General features: G+C 45.9%; 1 protein-coding gene across 1 annotated transcript in view; it reads right to left on the reverse strand.

The window, feature by feature from the left end:
• The window catches only part of PRKDC (protein kinase, DNA-activated, catalytic subunit), a 1,165,045-nt gene that overhangs the window by 33,330 nt on the left and 1,110,672 nt on the right, over positions 1–21,043 (reverse strand). The window contains exons 81-84 of the mRNA XM_082258689.1: positions 13,926–14,012; positions 7,818–7,889; positions 7,336–7,537; positions 4,887–5,075 (exon numbers count right to left, since the gene is read on the reverse strand). Of these exons, the coding sequence (XP_082114815.1) occupies positions 4,887–5,075; positions 7,336–7,537; positions 7,818–7,889; positions 13,926–14,012 (550 nt within the window). The remainder of the gene's footprint in view (positions 1–4,886; positions 5,076–7,335; positions 7,538–7,817; positions 7,890–13,925; positions 14,013–21,043) is intronic.

The following is a 21,043-nucleotide window of genomic DNA, read 5'->3' on the forward strand; positions in this document are numbered from 1 at the left end:
AAAGACGTTTGTTTGAAATATTTGCAAATTGATTGAAAATAAAAAGCGAAAAAAATCACATGTACATAAGTATTCACAGCCCTTGCTATGACACTGAAAATTGAGCTCAGGTGCATCCTGTTTCCACTGATCATCCTTGGAATGTTTTTACAACTTGATTGGAGTCCAACTGTGGTAAATTCTGTTGATTGGACATGATTTGGAAAGGCACACACCTGTCTACATAAAAGCCCATAGTTAACAGTGCATGTCAGAGCACAAACCAAATATTAAAGTCCAAGGAATTGTCTGTAGACCTTCGGGACAGGATTGTACCGAACGCAAATCTGGGAAGGGTACAGAAAAATTTCCAAAGCATTGAAGATCCCATTGAGCACAGTGGTCTCTATAATCCGTATATAGACGAAGTTTGGAACCACCAGGACTCATCCTAGAGCGGGCTGCCAAGGCCAAACTAAGCGATCGGGGGAGAATGGCCTTAGTCAGGGAGGTGACTAATAACGCGATGGTCACTCAGACAGAGCTCCAGCATTTCTCAATGGAGAGAGGAGAACCTTCCAGAACAACAACTTCCTCTGCAGTCCTCCACCAATCAGGCCTGTAAGGTAGAGTGGCCAGACGGAAGCCATTCCTTAGTAAAAGGCACATGACAGCCCACCTGGAGTTTGCCAAATAGCACCTGAAGGACTTTCAGACCATGAAAAACAAAATTCTCTGGTCTGATAAAACAAAAATTTAACTCTTTGGCCTGCATGGCAAGCATCATGTCTGGAGGAAACCAGGCACTGCTCATCACATGGCCACTACCATCCCTACAGTGAAGCATGGTGTGGCAGCAGCATGCTGTGGGGATGCTTTATAGAGGCAAGAACTGGGAGACTAGCCAGGATCAAGGGAAAGATAAATGCAGCAATGTTCAGAGAAATCCTTGATGAAAACCTGCTCTAGAGCGCTTTAGACCCCGGACTGGGGCGAAGGTTCATCTTCCAACAGGACAACCACCCTAAGCACACAGCCAAGAAAACAAAGGAGTGGCTATGGGACAACTCTGTGAATATCCTTGAGTGGCCCAGCCAGAGCCCAGACTTGAACCCGATTAAACATCTCTGGAGAGATCTGAAATTGGCTGTGTATCGACGCTCCCCATCCAACCTGATGGAGCTTGAGAGGTCCTGCAAAAAAGAATGGGATTAACCGCCCAAAAATAGGTGTACCAAGCTTGTAGCATTATACTCAAAAAGGCTTGAGACTGTAATTAGTGCCAAAGGTGCTTTAACAAAGGCTGTGAATACTTGTTTACATTTTTTATTTTTAATACATTTGCAAAGATTTCAAACAAACTTCTTTCACGTTGTCATTATGGGGTATTGTTTGTAGAATTTTGAGGAGAATAATGAATGTAAACCATTTAGGTATGAGGCTGTAACATAACAAAATATGGTAAAAGTGAAGCGCTGTGAATACTTATACAGGTCCCTCTCAAAACATTAGCATATTGTGATAAAGTTCATTATTTTCTGTAATGTACTGATAAACATTAGACTTTCATATATTTTAGATTCATTACACACAACTGAAGTAGTGCAAGCCTTTTATTGTTTTAATATTGACGATTTTGGCATACAGCTCATGAAAACCCAAAATTCCTATCTCATAAAATTAGCATATTTCATCCGATCAATACAAGAAAAGTGTTTTTAATACAAAAAAAGTCAACCTTCAAAAAATTATGTTCAGTTATGCACTCAATACTTGGTCGGGAATCCTTTTGCAGAAATGACTGCTTCAATGCGGTGTGGCATGGAGGCAATCAGCCTGTGGCACTGCTGAGGTGTTATGGAGGCCCAGGATGCTTCGATAGCGGCCTTGAGCTCATCCAGAGTGTTGGGTCTTGCGTCTCTCAACTTTCTCTTCACAACATCCCACAGATTCTCTATGGGGTTCAGGTCAGGAGAGTTGGCAGGCCAATTGAGCACAGTAATACCATGGTCAGTAAACCATTTACCAGTGGTTTTGGCACTATGAGCAGGTGCCAGGTCGTGCTGAAAAATGAAATCTTCATCTCCATAAAGCTTTTCAGCAGATGGAAGCATGAAGTGCTCCAAAATCTCCTGATAGCTAGCTGCATTGACCCTGCCCTTGATAAAACACAGTGGACCAACACCAGCAGCTGACATGGCACCCCAGACCATCACTAACTGTAGGTACTTGACACTGGACTTCAAGCATTTAGGCATTTCCCTCTCCCCAGTCTTCCTCAGGGTCTGGTCACCTCTTCTCGTTGTGCAGCATTTTCTGCCACACTTTTTCCTTCCCACAGACTTCCCACTGAGGTGCCTTGATACAGCACTCTGGGAACAGCCTATTCGTTCAGAATTTTTTTTCTGTGTCTTACCCTCTTGCTTGAGGGTGTCAATGATGGCCTTCTGGAAAGCAGTCAGGTCGGCAGTCTTACCCATGAGTAATGAACCAGGCTGGGAGTTTTTAAAAGCCTCAGGAATTTTTTGCAGGTGTTTAGAGTTAATTAGTTGATTCAGATGATTAGGTTAATATAGCTCGTTTAGAGAACCTTTTCATGATATGCTAATTTTTTGAGATAGGAATTTTGGGTTTTCATGAGCTGTATGCCAAAATCATCAATATTAAAACAATAAAAGGCTTGCACTACTTCAGTTGTGTGTAATGAATCTAAAATATATGAAAGTCTAATGTTTATCAGTACATTACAGAAAATAATGAACTTTATCACAATATGCTAATTTTTTGAGAGGGGCCTGTACAGATGCACTGTACACTTAAAAAAATGTACCTGTACAAATTCAACTTTAGAACAAACCTACTGACCCTATCCTGTTTGTAACCCAGGGACTGCATGTACTATTATGATACCACTTCTCATATTGGCTTACTCCAGTTTATTATATTAGTCACAATTCAAAAGGGCATTCACAGTTCATCACAGTGCTCCAAACAAAGTAAAGTGCTTCCAGTGAATATAAAGTGCTTGCTGCGCTGTTAATCTCTCTTTCTCAGCACTGTGATGAACTGTGAACGCACTTTTGAATTGCGACTAATATAATGAACTGGAGTAAGGCAATGTGAGAAGTGGTATCAATAATAGTAGTTGCATTTTTTGATCCATCATCTGAACACTGAACATAATATCAGTCATTGTTTAACCACTTGCCTACTGGGTACTTAAAACCCCTCCCTGCCCAGGCCAATTCTCTGTGGCACTTTGAATGACAATTGTGCAGTCATGCAACACTTTACCCAAATGAAATTTTAAATTATTTTTTCAAACAAATAGAGCTTTCTTTTGGTGGTATTTAATCACTACTGGGGTTTTTTATTTTTTTGCTGAACAAAAATAACAAAACAGTTTTTATAGTTTGTTATAAAATTTTGCAAACAGGTAATTTTTCTCCTTTATTGATGTGTGCTGATGATGTGGCCCTGATGGGCTCCACTGATAGGCCATACTGATGGGCACTGATAAAGCAGCACTGGTGGGCAGCACCAATGGGGGGGCACTAATAGGTGGCACTGATGGGCAATGATAGGCACTGGTAGGTGACACTGATGATGGTGCACTGATAGGTGGCACTGGTGGGCACTGGTAGATGGCACTGACCTGCACTGGTAGGTGGCACAGTTGCTTTTCCTCTTCGGAACCAATGTCCCTCTGACAGCAGCCGGCGATTGGCTGTTAGCGTGAGGAGAAAAAAAAAGCTGATCGCCGGCTGCTATTTACATCACGTGATCAGCTGTCATTGGCTGACAGCTGATCACGTGGTAAGGGGCCGGGACTGTCCCCTTACTCCGATCTGTGATCAGCCAAGTCTCATGGGCTCGTTTATCACAGAGTGATCCGCAGGCAGCTCATGCACACGAGGACGTAAATGGACACGAAGATCACGGGCATCCAGTATGGTTTTCCGGCCTTGACCCTTACACACAGAGATTGTTCCAGATTCTCTGAATCTTTGGATGGTATTATGCACTGTAGATGATCATAACTTCAAACTCTTTGCAATTTTTCTCGGAGAAACTCCTTTCTGATATTCCTCCACTATTTTTCACCGCAGCATTGGGGGAATTGGTGATCCTCTGCCCATCTTGACTTCTGAGAGACATTGCCACTCTGAGAGGCTCTTTTTATACCCAATCATGTTGCCAATTGACCTAATAAGTTGAAAATTGGTCCTCCAACTCCTTACATGTACATTTAAGTTTTCCAGCCTCTTATTGCTACCTGTCCCAACTTTTTTGGAATGTGTAGCGCTCATGAAATCCAAAATGAGCCAATATTTGGCATGACATTTAAAAATGTTTCACTTTCAACATTTGATTTGATATCTATATTATATTGTGAATAAAATATAAGTTTATGAGATTTGTAAATTAGTCCATTCCTTTTTTACTCACAATATGTACAGTGTCCCAACTTTTTTGGAATTGGGTTGTATTTATATAAAGGTTTTGCACATAAAATGTATGATTGCACTGGAAATTAAAGTTAAACTTTTGTAAGTGTATAGTGCAACACCAAGTTTATTATATTTCCAAGAGCCCACTGGCCTCTTAGAATTATTTGGGACTTAAGTAGCAAGATATTCCTGCCATAGTTATTTGGTCTAATATTTGTCATCGAGGAGTTTTGGGAGGTCTTTCCCCATTGGGTGTCCTCACTCTGCTAACATGTATCCTTCACGATAGAAATTTAATTAAACAAAATTTCTCTTTGTAAAAGAGTTAAGTGATAGTTGGACATAGATTGTGTTGGACATGATATAAATCCCCAGCACCTTACACAAACTGAAATATATATTTTTTATCAACTATCCCCACAAATAATAAACACAGAACTAGAAAACAGAATTTACCTTCCAGTCTAGTGATGGTTCTTTTACAAAAATATCCATAGTGCTAATGAGGAGGTCAGGATTTGTTCGATAGGCTCTTAAGGCATGCATCATAACTGAATCAAATAATCCAACTTCCTTCATAGGTAACAACAGGTTCACAATCTGGCGGGTCAGGCGGAATGGCATCAACTCAGGAACAGGCAAAAACTAAGAAAAGACCACAGTAAGTATTCAATACACAACACCTTGTATCAGACACTGATATTTATATTACATTTACAAAAATTAATGGTTGGAAATGTAATGGTCGTTGCAAGTACTCCAAGAGAGGTTTCCTGTACTATATATTATGAGTTGTACAAATTCTTTCTGAATTGCATGTTTAAACCTGTTTTTTATTTTTTTTTTTATTTTTTATTTGAGCTGGCTAATTCTTGTCTAGATATCCTCCTAGTAAAGTGGGGAATTTAACTCACCTAAACAGAGCCTTACTTTGTCCATTCTCCTCTTCCACAAATGCTAAGAAATTGTATTCTATTTACATAGTTACATAGTAAGTGAGGTTGAAAAAAGACATCAGACCATCCAGTTCAACCTATGATGTGTGTGTGTGTTTGCTTTTAACCGTACATTGTATTCCCCTGTATGTTGTGGTCTTTAAGGTGCCCATCTAATAGTTTTTTGAAACTATCAATGCTCCCTGCTGATACGACTGCTTGTGGAAGAGAATTCCACATCCTTACCGCCCTTACAGTGAAGAACCCCTTACGCATTTTAAGGTTAAACCGCCTTTCCTCTAGTTTTAGTGTCTTGTTGTATTTCCTTACTCTGAATAGTTTGTTCCTTATGCTAGGGTCGCCAGTACAGTATTTGTACATTGATATCATATCCCCCCTCAAACGTCTCTTCTCTAGAGAGAATAGGTTCAGTGCTTGTAGTCTTTCCTCATAGCTGATGTCCTCCATTCCCCTAATTATTTTTGTTGCCCTTCTCTGGACTCTTTCCAATTCCAGCACATCCTTCCTGAGGAACGGTGCCCAGAACTGGACAGCATACTCCAGATGTGGCCGGACCAGAGTCTTGTAGAGCGGGAGAATAATCTCTTTATTTCTGGAGTGAATCCCCTTTTTTATACATCCCAATATTCTGTTGGCTTTGCTTGCAGCTGCTTGGCATTGCATGCCACTGCCAAGCCTGTTGTCTACCAGTACCCCCAAGTCTTTTTCCATCCTAGACTCCCCCAGAGGTTCCCCCCCTAGTGAGTAGCTTGCTTTCTGGTTTCTGGCCCCCAAGTACATTACTTTACATTTATCAACATTAAACCTCATCTGCCATGTAGTTGCCCACCCCATTATTTTGTTTAGGTCCGCTTGTAAGGTTTCCACATCCTGTATAGAAGATATTGGCATGCTTAGTTTAGTATTGTCCGCAAATACTGAGATTGTACTCGATATCCCCTCCTCTAGATCATTTATGAATAAATTAAACAGGATTGGCCCCAGGACAGAACCCTGGGGGACCCCACTTTTCTACCATTATTTTTATTTTATTTTTTTGTGCTGCAAGGCAGCTATTCCAGTTTGCAAGCGGGGCACAGGAATCCATCACTGATCTCTGCTGGCTCCCAAATGCCCAAAAGAGATCAGCAGAGTATTGTGCTGTTTTTGTTTTAATGATGATATGGAAACAGGAGGGGGGATTGGTTGATCTTAACTTCTTGCTAGGCTTCTGAGATTTGGTGTTCATTGTTTTCTTGAGGCCTCATTGCATGGGAACCTGTACCTGCGCACCACACCTGCAGTACAAAGATTTCCATGGTAATGCTTCATGCATTCTGTGGAGCTGTGCTTCCCCACGTCTCGTGCAACTTCTTATTATCTAACTTATTATCAGATCACCAGTCATCATGGGGGCATCTCTGACAGGAGGAAGCAAAGCCCTGTCTCTACCAAGCAAGCCATCTTCCCACACAGACATGGTGTGAAACAAGGCATGACAAGTCAGTAATGGGAGAAAATTTCAGCAAGCAGGCTATACTAGACTAGTCCCTCGCCCTCTGGTTGTCTCTTTTGGGGACACCATTCACAGCACAGAAATATGTTTGTACTCATTAAAATATGTGGCAATGTCAGGCTAAAATGTGTATTAGTTTCTGCAAAAAAAAAAAAAAAGCTGCAATAGGAGCTGCAACTGCAGTTTTTAATTTAACATTTAATAAATTGATGGTTAGTGCTAAAACTGTATACAGTATATAAATATATTTCTATATCTAGGCACGGGCTGAGTTTTTTTAAAATTAGATTTCTATAGAAGGACCATTAAGAAAATACAGAGGAAGGAACAAAGAAATACAAACTAGTGGTCACACAATAATGCTCTTGGAAAAAAATAGTTATCACCAGAGGTTCTAGTCTAAATATAAATTTAAACACTGTTTAGATAAAAAAATTGGTTGGTTTTCAGTTACCTGAGTGGCAGTGCCAAAAGCATGACCAAAGTCAATGCCAATCATTCCCCCAGTTTCCATATTGACCATAAAATTGTTCAGGTGGCGATCTCCTATGCCAAGTATCCAGTGACTGATGCACAGCAAAGCATGTGAACGGGCAAAGTGGGATCGCAGAGTGAGAAAAGCTTCAGGAGTCATGCTCATCTTTACAAATGCCCGTCTAGAATACAGAAAGTAAGGACAATTTAAATAGAATCCCTGCTAAAACATGTATATATCCCCACTTCTACAACGTAATATGTTTGTTTGGATATACACATGAAAATAAAACAGACTGCCGAAATGCCATTACTGTTATGCAAGCCACATTCTAAGCTCGCATAAGCCATCAGTATATAAGCTTTATAACATACATGTATGAGAGTTCAACACAGTATGGGAGAAAATGAACACACCTTTATAACCCACCCCAAAGTGCATCTGAAGCACAGTCTACTCACCTTAAAAGGTCTCCAGGAACAAGACTCTCTCTTTCTCTGAAAGACTTCACTGTGGCGGAACGATCAACATTTCTATAAAACAAGCAAAAATTAGGACCTATCACTGCACAAATCTAGTATAAAGTAATTATTGCCAGATAATTAAAATAAAGAGATGTATAACAATGCAACATAAATATATTAAGATATTAATATCTCAAGAATAGTGATGTCACACCTGCAATTATACTTGAATAGTCACATGACACCTGGAGGTATTCCATGTTTTGTTTCTAACCTTTATGTAAACAGACATGTGTTTAACAAGACAGCTACAAAAAATCTTTACACTATTTCTGTGCTCACGTGAAAAATATTAAAATAGTAATTATCTATTTACTTGGAGGGGTGTGGCCAGTGGCCGTTATGTGAGCAGCACAGAGACGGAGCTCCAGCGGCATTCACAGATCCTTCACTGATTGCAGCACAGATCCTTAGCCTACTCACCTCTCCTGGGTCCTGGCTTCCATCCTAGCCTCCGGTGCTGCCGCCAGTATGGTGAAAATCGGCTCCCAGGGGCCGAAATTCTCGAGGTCTTCCAAGTCCGGTCCGGGCCACAAGGCCTGCCAAGATGGCGCCGGCGCTTCCTCCCAGCAAGCACTCCCGCCCAGGGAGAGGAACGGGCGCACGCCGCAGACTAACTCCCGGATCCCTGCGCCATCCAACAGGTCAGGTGTCGCCTCTCCCAAGCCCCGACCCCACACCACTATTAATGAACACTTTGTGGACCCCCCGCGGCTCTGCTAGGCCTCGGGGCGGACCCGGATCCTTGGGAGGCTGAGGGGACGTGGGATGAGGGAGTGCCCCCTATTCCTGATACTTTTGAGGGGGTGCCGGGTGATGAGGGGTCTACGGGGGGTGACCTTACGCTTCAGCACATTATGGAGGCTATCTGCACTTGCCAGGCTGCTTTAACATCTCAAATAGAGACTGTCAGGCTTGATCTTTCTATTGTAAAACATGACATGCAAAAAATCCGTGTTAGGATCTCTACTGCTGAGCAACGGATTAGTGATGTGGAGGATACTGTCACTCCCCTGGCAGCTGACATGTGGGCCCACCAGAAAGACTTAATTGATCATTCTGCTAAACTTGGTGATCTTGAGGACCGCATGCGGCTGAATAATCTGTGTTTTATTGGCTTCCCAGAAAAGTCTGAGGGTAGGGATGTGGAGGACTTCCTGGAATCCTGGCTAAAAAAAAAACCATAGGGCCTGAACACCTGTCTCCCCTGTTTGCTATCGAGAGGGCACATCGGGTCCCCATGCACCCCCTTCCTCCTGGGGCACCCCCGAGACCCATGCTGGCGAAATTCCTGCATTTCTGTGATAAGGAACGTATTTTGAGAGCTGCCCGCAATCACCCTGACCTAAAATTTAATGGCAACAAGATTTCCATCTTTCCGGATTACTCGGCCTCTACCCAAAAGCAGAGGATGGCCTTCAGCGCAGTCAAGCACCAGCTTCGTGACAAGCACCTTGAATATAGTATGTAGTACCCGGCTAAACTGAGGATCCTTAATCATGGCAAGGCACACTTTTTCTTCACCCCTCAGGAAGCCTCGGACTGGCTTGACGGCCTAGGCTGAAGTCTTCCCCAAAATACTTTTTCTTCCGGCCTGATCTACTTTTAACTTTGGTTTGGTTCTCCGTGGTGTGGCCCAATTTGCCTATTTTCTGCACCCAGGATGTCCTTGCATCTGATTATGTGACGTTCATTATCCTGTCCTGCACTGTTCTATTGCTGCCGTCCTGACTCCGGTTGAGCTCTTCTCCCCTACATTTTGGTCTCACCTCTTTTTGGGACTTCCAACCCCCCCCCCCTTTTTTGCATTTTTTTTTCTTCCCTTTTCTTTTTTCCCCTTTTTCTCTAGAGACGGTCTGGCATAGTTATGCCTCTTGGGGACATTGTTTCTGGGCTAAAGCTCTCGGTGGGTTTTTTTGGGCAGAGAGCCGGGTGGGGGGTGGCTGGGTTTTTTGTTTAATGTTTCCCTATTTACCTGTCTTCCCTTGCTTGTCTTCTACAGTATGTAGAATTAGTAGAATAGAATTAGTAGAATAGTAGTATTCTTCTTCTAAGCAATGATGGTCTCCTTTATTTACATCCAGGTCCTGGCGGTCATGCGGTCCAGGTGGGTTATCCTGGGATATTCCTTGCTCACACGCTCCTCCTACATTGGTATGTATGCATTTGTTGGGGGTGGTGGGGATCTGCTGGGGGATACCAGCAAACAATATTATCCTGTTTTTTCATTATGTACCCTCTAAGGTCATGTCTTTAAAATTGCTAACCTGGAACGTTAGGGGCCTGAACTCCAAAATCAAACGTTCTCTGGTTTTTGATTATGTTAAGCGCACAAAGGCCAACGTCCTCCTTCTGCAGAAAACCCATTTGATGGACCCCAGAACGAGGGCGTTGAAATGGCCCCGTATTGCTCATGCTTTTCATGCCACGTATTCTTCCTACTCTAGGGGGGTCTCTAACCTGATTACTAGAGACTGCCCCGTACAGATTGTGGAGGTCAAGACTGATCGCTCTGGCTGTTACGTTATAGTGGTCCTCTCCTATTTGAAACCAATTGTTCACGGTTGTGAATGTATATCTCCCTCTGCCTGTTGAAGCTCAGCGCCTGGACGCATGTATGATGGATGTCCTTTCAATCGCCCAGGGACATGTGGTTGTGGGGGGGGGGGGGGATTTTAACGCTGTGTTGAACCCCTCCCTTGACCGGCTGCATGGTTCTGTGCGCCCCTCGCTGTCCCTTGTGTACTGGGCATCTGCATACAACCTCCTTGACGCTTGGCGTTGGAAATATCCCATGCAGAGGGAGTACTCTTGTTCTAGTTCGCATGGTACCTTTTCAAGGCTCGACATGTTATTTGTCGCCCCGGATCTCTAACCCAAGGTGGCCACTGTGCGTTACTTGCCTAGGGCGATCTCTGATCACTCCTCCCTGGATCTGGAACTTATCGTGGCCAGGCACCTGCAGCGGGCTGTCTGGCGCATGAGTGCCTATTGGTTGGTGGAACCGGCAGTGTCGGCTGAGTGCACGTCTACTATGTCCCACTTCTGGGGGGAGAATGTCGGGGAAACTTCGGATTTGGTCCACTGGGATGCCTTTAAGGCTGTACTGAGGGGGGCCTTTTAAGAAAGCCGTTGCGGCGAATGTTTAGGAAGCGGCAGATGCTCTTAGTATTTCCAAACGGGCCTATGTGTTGGACCCTAGCCCTGCGAATTACCACCTTTGGAATTCTGCACGAAGAACCTATGAACTTGCCCTTGCGGAAAAGACCCAGAAGAGGCTTCTGTACCAGTCCCAGCGCATTTTTGAGTCAGGCGACAGGAATGGATGTCTTCCTGCCTTTTTGGCAAGACCCATTCCGGACCCTGTTACTATATCCATGGTATATGATGGATGGACTTGGTCGGACGTGCTCCTCTACGGAGGAGATACTTAAAGCATTTCTAACATATTACACCGACCTTTATACATCCAGAGCCCACTACACTCCTCCTGAACTGTATGAATATGTGTATTCGATATCCTTTCGTAACTTGACGCGGGCCCAAAGCGCCAATTTAGATGAGCCAATCACGGTGGAGGAGATAGAGCTAGCGATTAAATCCTTTCCCAAGCAAAAAACCCCGGGTCCTGACGGTTTCCCGGTGGAGTGGGACCTGCACCACGGGGAACTGCTGTTTTCTCGCCTATTGGCCCTGTATAAAGCTATCTATGACGCGGGCTGCCTGCCTGATTAGTGGCGCGAAGCCCTTATAGTCCTGATCCCCAAGCCGCAATTCAATTTTTACAATTCTGTGATTCCTACCGCCCGATTTCTTTAATTAATGTGGAACTCAAAATTCTATCCAAAATTCTTGCTTTGAGACTTAACAAGGTGGTTAGAACCATAGTGGGGGTGGATCAAACGGGCTTTATCCCGGGCCGCTCTGCGTATACTAATATCTGTCGCTTATTTACCAATCTGCAGGTCCCGTCCTCTTCTCCCCTGCCTAGGGCAAAAAGCGTTCAACCCGGTAGAGTGGCCGTACTTGTTTTACGTACTGGAGAAATTCGGTTTTGGAAAGGTATTCCTCACCTGGGTGAGGATTTTTTATGACCAGCCCTTGGCGCGTATTCAAATGAATGGTTCGGTGTCACGGTCCCTGCACATACATAGGGGTACGCGGCAGGGCTGCCCCCTATCCCCAACTCCTTTTCGCGATTGCTATAGAACCCCTGGCACAACTCCTCCGCGACTCCACGGAGATTCAAGGCATGCGTATCGGAACCCTGGAGGAACGTGTGTCACTCTATGCTGACGACGTGTTGCTTTACTTATCGGATCCATATGCCACGCTGATGAAGGTTCTGGGTCTTATTCAAGACTTCGGGGCCTTCTCAGGCTTTAAGGTCAACTGGTCTAAGTCCAGTCTGTTCCCGGACCTTCCCCTTTCTCTACCCTCAGGGTGTCCCTTAAGACTTACCATGTCCTTCCGATATCTGGGCGTCGTGATGCAGCAGCCTCTTTCCATGTATGTTCCTAATAATCTTCTTCCTTGCCTGACCCTGTTTAAATCTAAAATGGAGCATTGGAAGCATCTGCCGCTGACTCTAACAGGAAGAGTGAACTTGTTTAAAATGATCATGCTCCCTAAGTTCTTATATATCCTGGTGAATTGTCCTCTCTTTATCCCAAATCACTTCTTCAAGGAGGTGGATTCCCTCATCTCTGCATTTCTTTGGTACCCTAAGACGCCAAGGCTTTCGATTAGTACGCTTCAACAACCGGTCTCCCTGGGTGGCCTGGCTTTGCCGAACCTGCGCCTTTATTATTATGCAGTGCAACTGGTGCACGTCCATGGGTGGCTCTTCTCGCAGAGGGGCAACGCAGCCACGGCTACCGAGGCGGCAGTGGTCTCCTCTTTTGAGACCTTGACAAATTTTATCTACCGTCGCTCCGTTGCTCCCTTTGAGGGTACGGCCCTACTGGAGTCTTCTCTTAAAACATATGTTAGATGTGCTTCCAACTGCAGGATTCTGAGGAGCGGTTCTCCCCTAATCAGCCTTTATGGTGCAATCCCAGTCTTCCTCACTTCAGGGACTTACAAGATGCTACTGCTTGGGCGGGGAAGGGGCTCAAATATGCTCACCAGTTGTTTTCCGATGGAGTCTTTAAGACTTTCCGGCAGTTTCAGCTGGACTTTCATCGGACATACTATACCCCTCATAGACTGTTCCTTATGAAACACAGGCCTATGGCGGAGTGCCATAAGTGCAGTAAGATGACGGGTGATCTGCTTCACATGCTATGGGGATGCGATAAAATTAGGCCTTTCTGGTCTCAGGTTACTGGCTTCTTGTCTGCTCACTTTGATCTCCCTAATGTATGTAACCCCAAGTGGTGCATTTTAGGAATCTTGGAAGAAGTGGGTTTGCGCTCTAGCCAAAAGCACTTCCTAAGACTATTACTGTTTTATGCCAGGAAAACGGTTGTGATGCAGTGGACCGGCACTTCTGGCATTTCATTGAATCTCTGGAATAATATGGTGAATCAGGTTCTTCCCTTGTACAAAGTGACGTATGAGGCCAGGGGTTGCCCTGATAAGTTTACCAAAATATGGGGAGCTTGGGTTGATATGGTTGAGACCTGTGTCGCAGAAGAGGTTTAACCTCCCACAGTGTATAAGACGGAGGGGCGTGTAAGCATGGAGAGCCTGTTCCTGGAGCTGTGTATCGCCTGCAAGACCTGATAGGTATAGTACCTGTTTTTCGCTGCTTATACTTTTTTTTGAATGATATTGAATGCTGACGATATCTCTGCATAATTTGCCTTGATTACTTGACTTCCCTTGGTTTCCCTCCCCCCCTCTTCTTTTTGTATTCCCTGTTAATGTGTATTGCAATGATCTCTGTAACACTCACTTTGTTTCTCCTTCTTGTTTATACCTGTTTTGGGTGCAGTGACTGGGTTTGTAACCCTCTCCTCCAAGAGTGATGTGTTTTACTTTTGTATGTTTGGTACTTTAATAAAGTTGAAGTTTAAAAAAACAAATTATCTATTTACTTACTTGTATGTATTAAGGTGTTGCAGAGGGTTCCCATCTTTGTCTTTTTTGTCCAGCCAGGCTCTGTAATGCAAGTCTGGGCTATATTTTCTGCAGTTAAACAATAACATACGTGAAACCCTTGTAATATTACAGTTTTAGCAGATATTGACTCAAAGTAAAACTCCATGCAAAATGTGTTTTTAGAAGCATCATAGAGTCAAAATGTCCTTTCTAAATGTATACATTTTGGGGAGATTTCCATCACAGTATCACTGAATAGGACTTCACAGGAAATATCCCCAAGGGGGATAGAATGTTTGTTAAATTCATGGCATGTACATGGTACTTCCAGAATATCTTTAATCCACATACAAAAGCTTCAGTAAAGCTTCATATGTAAAGCACTAAAAGAAAAAAACAATAGATGGGATTTATAGAGCACCAGTCAAGAAATAATTAATGATTTATATTTTTTTAAATATTTTTTTCACATTTTTATTTGTACAAATATTCTTAAAAACAGACCAATGGTCACAGTACATATTAAAAATACCCCAATATGACAATACATATGTCCAGCAATCAAATTCATCAAATCTACATAAAGGCAAGAGCCCCAACGTGTTTCAGCTTTCAGATAATATAAGGTGGTCGATGAATGGATGGGTTCTGAAACAAAAATATAGAGAATATAACAACAGACCAAAATATATTCTAAACTAATTGCATAAAAATTTTATATAATAACTCACAATAGTCAAAAAGTCAAATGACAACTGGGATACATGTTTTCCCCTGACTTTTCCCCTCCAAGGCAATGTCATAATGCACTAGTATGCATCGCATACTAGCACATTTTTTGAAACTTACCTTAAAACGAAGCCCTCCAGCGGCACGCTGTCACGGATGACAGGGCTTACATCTTCACCCAGTCTTCCTTCCGGGTTTGTGGGCTGCAGTCCTTTGAATTAATGAGCTGCGGTAAAGTCACTCCCATGAATGTGCAAAGGAGTCACTGTTAACTGGACAGAGCTCTGAATAATCAAAGACTGAATTGATTGGCCTGAATGGCAGAGAATGGAGAAAACCAGGCACTGCTCATCACCTGGCCAATACCATCCCTACAGTGAAGCATGGTGGTGGCAGCATCATGCTGTGGGGATGTTTTTCAGCGACAGGAACTGGGAGACTAGTAAGGACTGAGGGAAAGATGAATGCAGCATTGTATTCAATGTGTCGCATCTGTATCCCATTTGGGAGATTTCCCTTCACTTCCTGCCCCATAGCCAAACGGGAAGTGAGAGAAAATTCCTGTAAATTAAGGGAATTCCTTGGGGACCCCCAGGTCACCAGAACTAGTGTCCCTATTGAAAGAATTCCTGTCTATTACTTTTCTGGGGACAACCCAAAATTTGGGATTTTCTTTACTTTCAATTTCAATGATGATGGTAAATAGGACAAATAGAGAGTGAATCTCTCTCTCTTTTTTTTTTATAAATCATGTCATTTTTATTGAAATCTTTTTTAATTTATACAAACAGCACATTTAATTTTATACAACACACCAACATGTTCTCATGTACATAATAATGAGATTACCCCCCATACCCAAACAATATAAAAAAAAAAAAAAACCTCTCTGTCCCCATCCCTCCTCCCTCCTCATTTCAAAGAGATATCCAATCATTTCTTCCATATTTTAACAAACTTCCCTGGACAAACTCTAAACAGAAAAGTAAAATTTTCTTTAAGTATATTCTCCTTAACTTGTGTTATCCATCCCTCAACTGTTGGAGGTTGTGGTGCCAGCCATTTTTGTGCAATAAGTTTACGGGCAAGAAAAAGAGACCGAACTAACGGAACCAGAGTATTTTCCGAAGTCCTTTTTCAATCCAATATAGACAACAAACATAATCCAGGCTCCACCAGCAGGGCCACCCCAAACACGGAGTTGATAATGGAGAGAACTCCCTGCCAATAACGATGGAGTTTGGGGCACCTCCATAACATGTGTATCAAATTTGTTGGATCCTGATTACATTTTGGGCATCTTGATGTGTCCCGCCGTCGCCACTTAAATAACTTTTCCGGGGTATGGTAGAATCTATGCAGTATAAATAATTGAATCAGACTATGTGTTGGAGATAACTGAATTTTTGACTTACTGTAAAATCCTATTCTCTTATGTTCATTGATGGACGCAGTCCTCTGATGCATATCAGTAGGATAATACCGCCCCATACAGGAGTAGGACACACAGGAGTCCCTGGGGGTATACCCTCTCTCTTCCTGCATAGGATGTCAGTTTGTATCAAAGCAGTGTCAGAGAAAAGCACACCAACCCACTCCAAAAAATTAGAGGGGCGGGTACTACATCCGTCAATGAACCGGTAAGTCAAAAATCCAGTTTTCTCTATCGTTCACTGACGGACGCAGTCCTCTGATGCATATCAGTAGGGACGTCCCAAACCAGTACCAAAGAGAAAACAGTCCCCCAAGGCCAACATGACCAACCAGGCAACACATGACACCTCAGAACTATCAGATGAGGTCCACCTGAAAACAAACAGAAAAAACACCCTCAAGGAAGGCCAAGAGGACCCCCTAAACTGCAGCCTACAAAACCTTGCGGCCAAAGGAGGCATCCGCAGATGGCATTACATCCACCTTGTAAAATTTGGTAAAGGTGTGAACAGATGACCAAGTCGCCGCCTTGCACATCTGAAGCACAGACGCCTCATGGCGAAAAGCCCAAGAAGCACTAAGCGCCCGAGTAGAGTGTGCCTTGACAGGGAAGGGCGGAACCTGACCCCTAATGGAATAGGCCTGCACCACTGTCTGTCTGGTCCATCTGGAAATATTCGCAGCAGACGCAGGCAGTCCCTTCTTTGGGCCATCCGTGAGCACAAAGAGAGAGTCAGACTTGCGAAAAGACTCAGTAGATACCAAATACAGCTTGAGCGCACGAACAACATCCAGGGTATGCAGGGCAAATTCCTTAGGATGTTTTGGCTTAGGACATAAGGAAGGTAACACGATATCCTCATTTAAGTGAAAACTGGAAACCACCTTCGGCAGGAAGGATGGATCCGGCCGAAGTACCACTTTGCCCCTGTGAACCACCAGATAGGGAGAACGACAGGACAGCGCTGCCAGTTCCGACACCCTGCGTGCAGAAGTGATGGCCACCAAGAAGGTCACCTTCTGAGACAAGGTAAGCAGGGGGACCGCCCGAATATTCTTAAAGAGAGGCCTCTGGAGAACCGACCGCACCAAATCAAGATCCCATGGCGGTAGCGGAGGTCGCACCGGAGGTACCATGTGTCGCACCCCCTGGATGAAACTATGCACCAGGGAATGTGCAGCCAATGGCCTCTGGAAGAAAATAGCCAAGGCCGAGACCTGACCCTTGATAGCACTCAAGGCCAACTTTTGATCAACTCCCCGTTGAAGGAAAGCCAAAATCGAAGCCACCGAATAGGAGCGAGGGTGGGTCCCAAGGAACATACACCACACAATGTACGAATTCCACGTACGATGATAAATCTTCCTGGAAGTCTCCTTCTTCGCTTTAAGCAAAGTGGGAATCAATGAAGCAGATAAACCCCTGTCCTTCAGCGCCTGGCTTTCAACAGCCAAGCCATCAAAGCCAGCAACTGTAAAGCAGGATGGAAGATTGGCCCCTGAGAGAGCAGATCCACGCTGAGAGGAAGTCTCCACAAGGCATCTGCGGCAAGCCTGACCAGGTCGGCGTACCAGGCGTGACAAGGCCAGTCCAGAGCCACAAGAATGACCGAAATTCCCTTCCGCCTCTATCCTGCGAAGAAGTCTCGGCAGCAACTTGAGAGGAGGAAAGGCATATATCAGCCGGTACTGGCCCCAGGGGGCCACCAGCGCATCTGCCAGAGGGTCCCGGGAGCGGGCCACAAACCTCTGTACCTTCCTGTTGATTCGAGACGCCAACAGATCCACAGCCAGAGTGCCCCAGCGAAGGCACAACTGTTGAAACACCACCGGATGCAGGGACCACTTCCCTGCATCCAAGGCCTGGCGGCTGAGGTAATCCGCCTGCCAATTTTCCACTCCCGGAATGTGGACCACGGAGAGAGCCCGAACATGGTGCTCCGCCCAACGTAGAATGTCCGCCACTTCCAGGGCTGCAAGGATACTCTTGGTGCCCCCTTGGTGATTGACGTACGCCACGGCCGTGGCATAGTCCGATTGAATGCGCACAGGACAACCCTTCAGACGGTCGGTCCAGTTAGTCAGGCAAAGCCGAATAACACTTAGCTCCAGGACATTGATTAACAATCGAGATTCCTCCAGGGACCAGACTCCCTGACATGAGTCCTGATTGAGGACTCCCCCCCCCCCCCCCCCCTGGACAGAATCGCATCCGTGGTGACAACTGTCCAGTATATAGGGAGAAAGGATTTCCCCGACCGAAGCAGCGGGGACTGAAGCCACCAGACCAGGGACTCTCTGGTCCTGTGGCTTAACTGAATCCGAGAATCCAGGGAATTTGGGAGGTTTGTTCCACTTAAGAATTTCCCTTTGAAGAACCCTCGTGTGGAACTGAGCAAAGGGGACCACCTCAAAGGAGGACACCATCAGTCCCAGTACTCTCATACAGGTCCAAAGGGACGGCTGGTCGTAGGACATCAACAAACGAACCGCTGACTGGATCTTCTGGAGTTTTTCCCAGGACCGATATCCCCCGCTGTCCCAACAGTGCCAGGACCAGGGCCAAAACCTTTGTGAAGACCCGAGGAGCGGAGGCGAGACCAAAGGGTAACTCCACAAACTGATAGTGATCTTCTCCCACGGCAAACGGGGAAACCGTTGGCAAGCAGCAGAGAGGAATGTGAAGGTAGGCATCCTTGATGTCTATTGAGGCCAGGAAGGTCCCCTGATGTAGGGAGGCCACCACTGTGTGAATAGTTTCTATCTTGAACTTTTGAGCGCACGCAAAACTCGATCTTGTATCCGGACCGCACAACCTCCCGGACCAATTTGTCTGGGATCCGGGCCAGCCACACGTCTGAGAACCGGCAAAGGCGTCCCCCCACCCCAGTCACGGGTTAGGGGGGCCATCAGGCCGACGGGGCCTTGACCGCAGGTATGGTGGAACCGGACTTCTGTTTCCCAGCCCAGGGACGTTTGGAAGCACCAGAGGGAGCCTTGAAGGCTTAGCCTTATCAGCTGTCCCTGAAGGACGAGAATACTTTCTGTGAGCCGAAAAGGACGGACCCCACCTACGGTGAGAGTCCCTACACCTATAAGCCTGCGGGAGAAAGGTACTCTTACCCCCCATAACACCTTTAATAATGTTGTCCAGGGTAGCCCCAAACCGACGGTCCCCCTGAAAGGGGAGTTCTGTCAAGGCCTTCTTAGAAGCCTGATCCGCAGACCAACACTTCTGGTCCAACAATTCCCCAAATTCAGGAGGGACAGGCTGGCCCTCCACGTCACGGCGAAGCAGCTTCGCCCATTCAGTCACCGTTTGGGTGACAAGGGCCGAAGCAAAGGCAGGCCATAGCGCAGTCCCCGCCATAGCGTACATGTTGCGGGCCACAGCCTCTACCTTCCTATCCTCTGGGTCCTTAAAGGACGGGGAATCTTCCACTGGAATAACGGTAGCCTTGTTAAGTCTGGAGACCGGGGGATCCACCTTAGGTGGCACCGACCTTATTCACCAGAGACTCCTCAAAAGTGTAGCGCTTAGTAAACTGTCTAGACACCCCGGGAGAACGGGTCTGCCGCTCCTATTCTTTAGCGAGTAGGCCAGTAAAATAAGTGGGGAAGGGAAAAGACTTTTCCAACCTTACGGCAACCCACGCCCCAGGAGCAATGACAGCCGCTTCCTCCAATTTTAGGGTTTTGCGCACCGAAACAACCTGTCCCCTGCGCCTTATCCTGCACAACAGAAGAGGCAGAAAGCTCATCCTCACTATCAGAGGAAGCACCTCGTGGGGTTCCCGGCTGGGGTACCCACTTCTGCGGTGGCTGGGTCAGAGTCTGAAACATCAGAGAAGACAGGGGTGGGGGGGTCATTTCTGCGCACCCTGCCCTCTAAAGACCACCTTTACCCGGGACACAAAAGCTTCCAGGACCGCTGAAATCGCATCAGTGGACAGTTGCGACCCGGAGGGCCCTGCGGCCTCCGTGAGGGGATCAGGTGGGGACACATGATCTGAGGGGTCCATGTTGCACTAATAAGACCCGCCAGCAAACTTTGAAAAAAATGACAGAAAAAAAGTTTTTTTTTTTTTGTATGAAAAAGGGAACGTCCCCACAGCGCTACAGTGCCCCCTGGAGGTCAGGCCCGCACTAAGGACCCCCGCAGAGAGAGAGAGAGAGAGAATAAGCCCCCAGCAAATCACTGTCCTTGGAAAGTAGCAATCTTCAGGAGGCCTGCACGTGTCAGCGGTGGTTTAGAAAAGGAAACCTGAGCCAGAAGCTTCCCGGGCTGAAGAGAGGGGCTCCTCCCCCCAAAAAACGCCTCCAGGCACACCCACGGGCCTTACCAGCAAAAATCCACTGCAAGGTGTCCGAAAACCACCCCCCAAGATGGCCGCCTCCATAACTGCAGACAAAGGCAACAACAAAATGGCGGGCCAGTGCGGCAATCGGACCCCCTCCGCACCAGCGACGGAGCGCCGCAAACTGAGCACCCCCCTTCCCCCCATGCGGCCTGCACACCAGGCTCCAGCCACAGGTAGGCCCAGGGGGTAGGGGAGTAGTCACAATAGGATAGAGGGAAACCCAGGAGTGTGAGGGTCCGACCATCCCAGAGAGAGGGCCCGCGTCCACCCCAAAATCCGGCAGGGAAGGGGGGGGGGGGATTGGGACGTGTACTCTATGTATGGTACACAGGCAGGCGCCATCTCATGACATGACCCCACGCCACTGGAGTAGGGGGGCTGTCGGCCAAATAGGAACGCTGCGACATCAGCCTAGACTCTGTTGTGTGCGTCCTGGCGAGACGTTTAACTTGCGGGGCCAGTTTCCATCCAATGGGACTATGACGCAGCTGACCCAGCACGGAGCTAAGACCTGCACATGTTCGGTGGCCATACTGGGGTGACCACTGGATATGGGGGTCCAGTCTGTCGCCCAGCCTGGCATAATTGCTTGAA

The sequence above is a fragment of the Pelophylax lessonae genome (genome assembly GCF_965119305.1).
Source record: "Pelophylax lessonae genome assembly, chromosome: 5".
Classification (NCBI taxonomy): domain Eukaryota; kingdom Metazoa; phylum Chordata; class Amphibia; order Anura; family Ranidae; genus Pelophylax; species Pelophylax lessonae.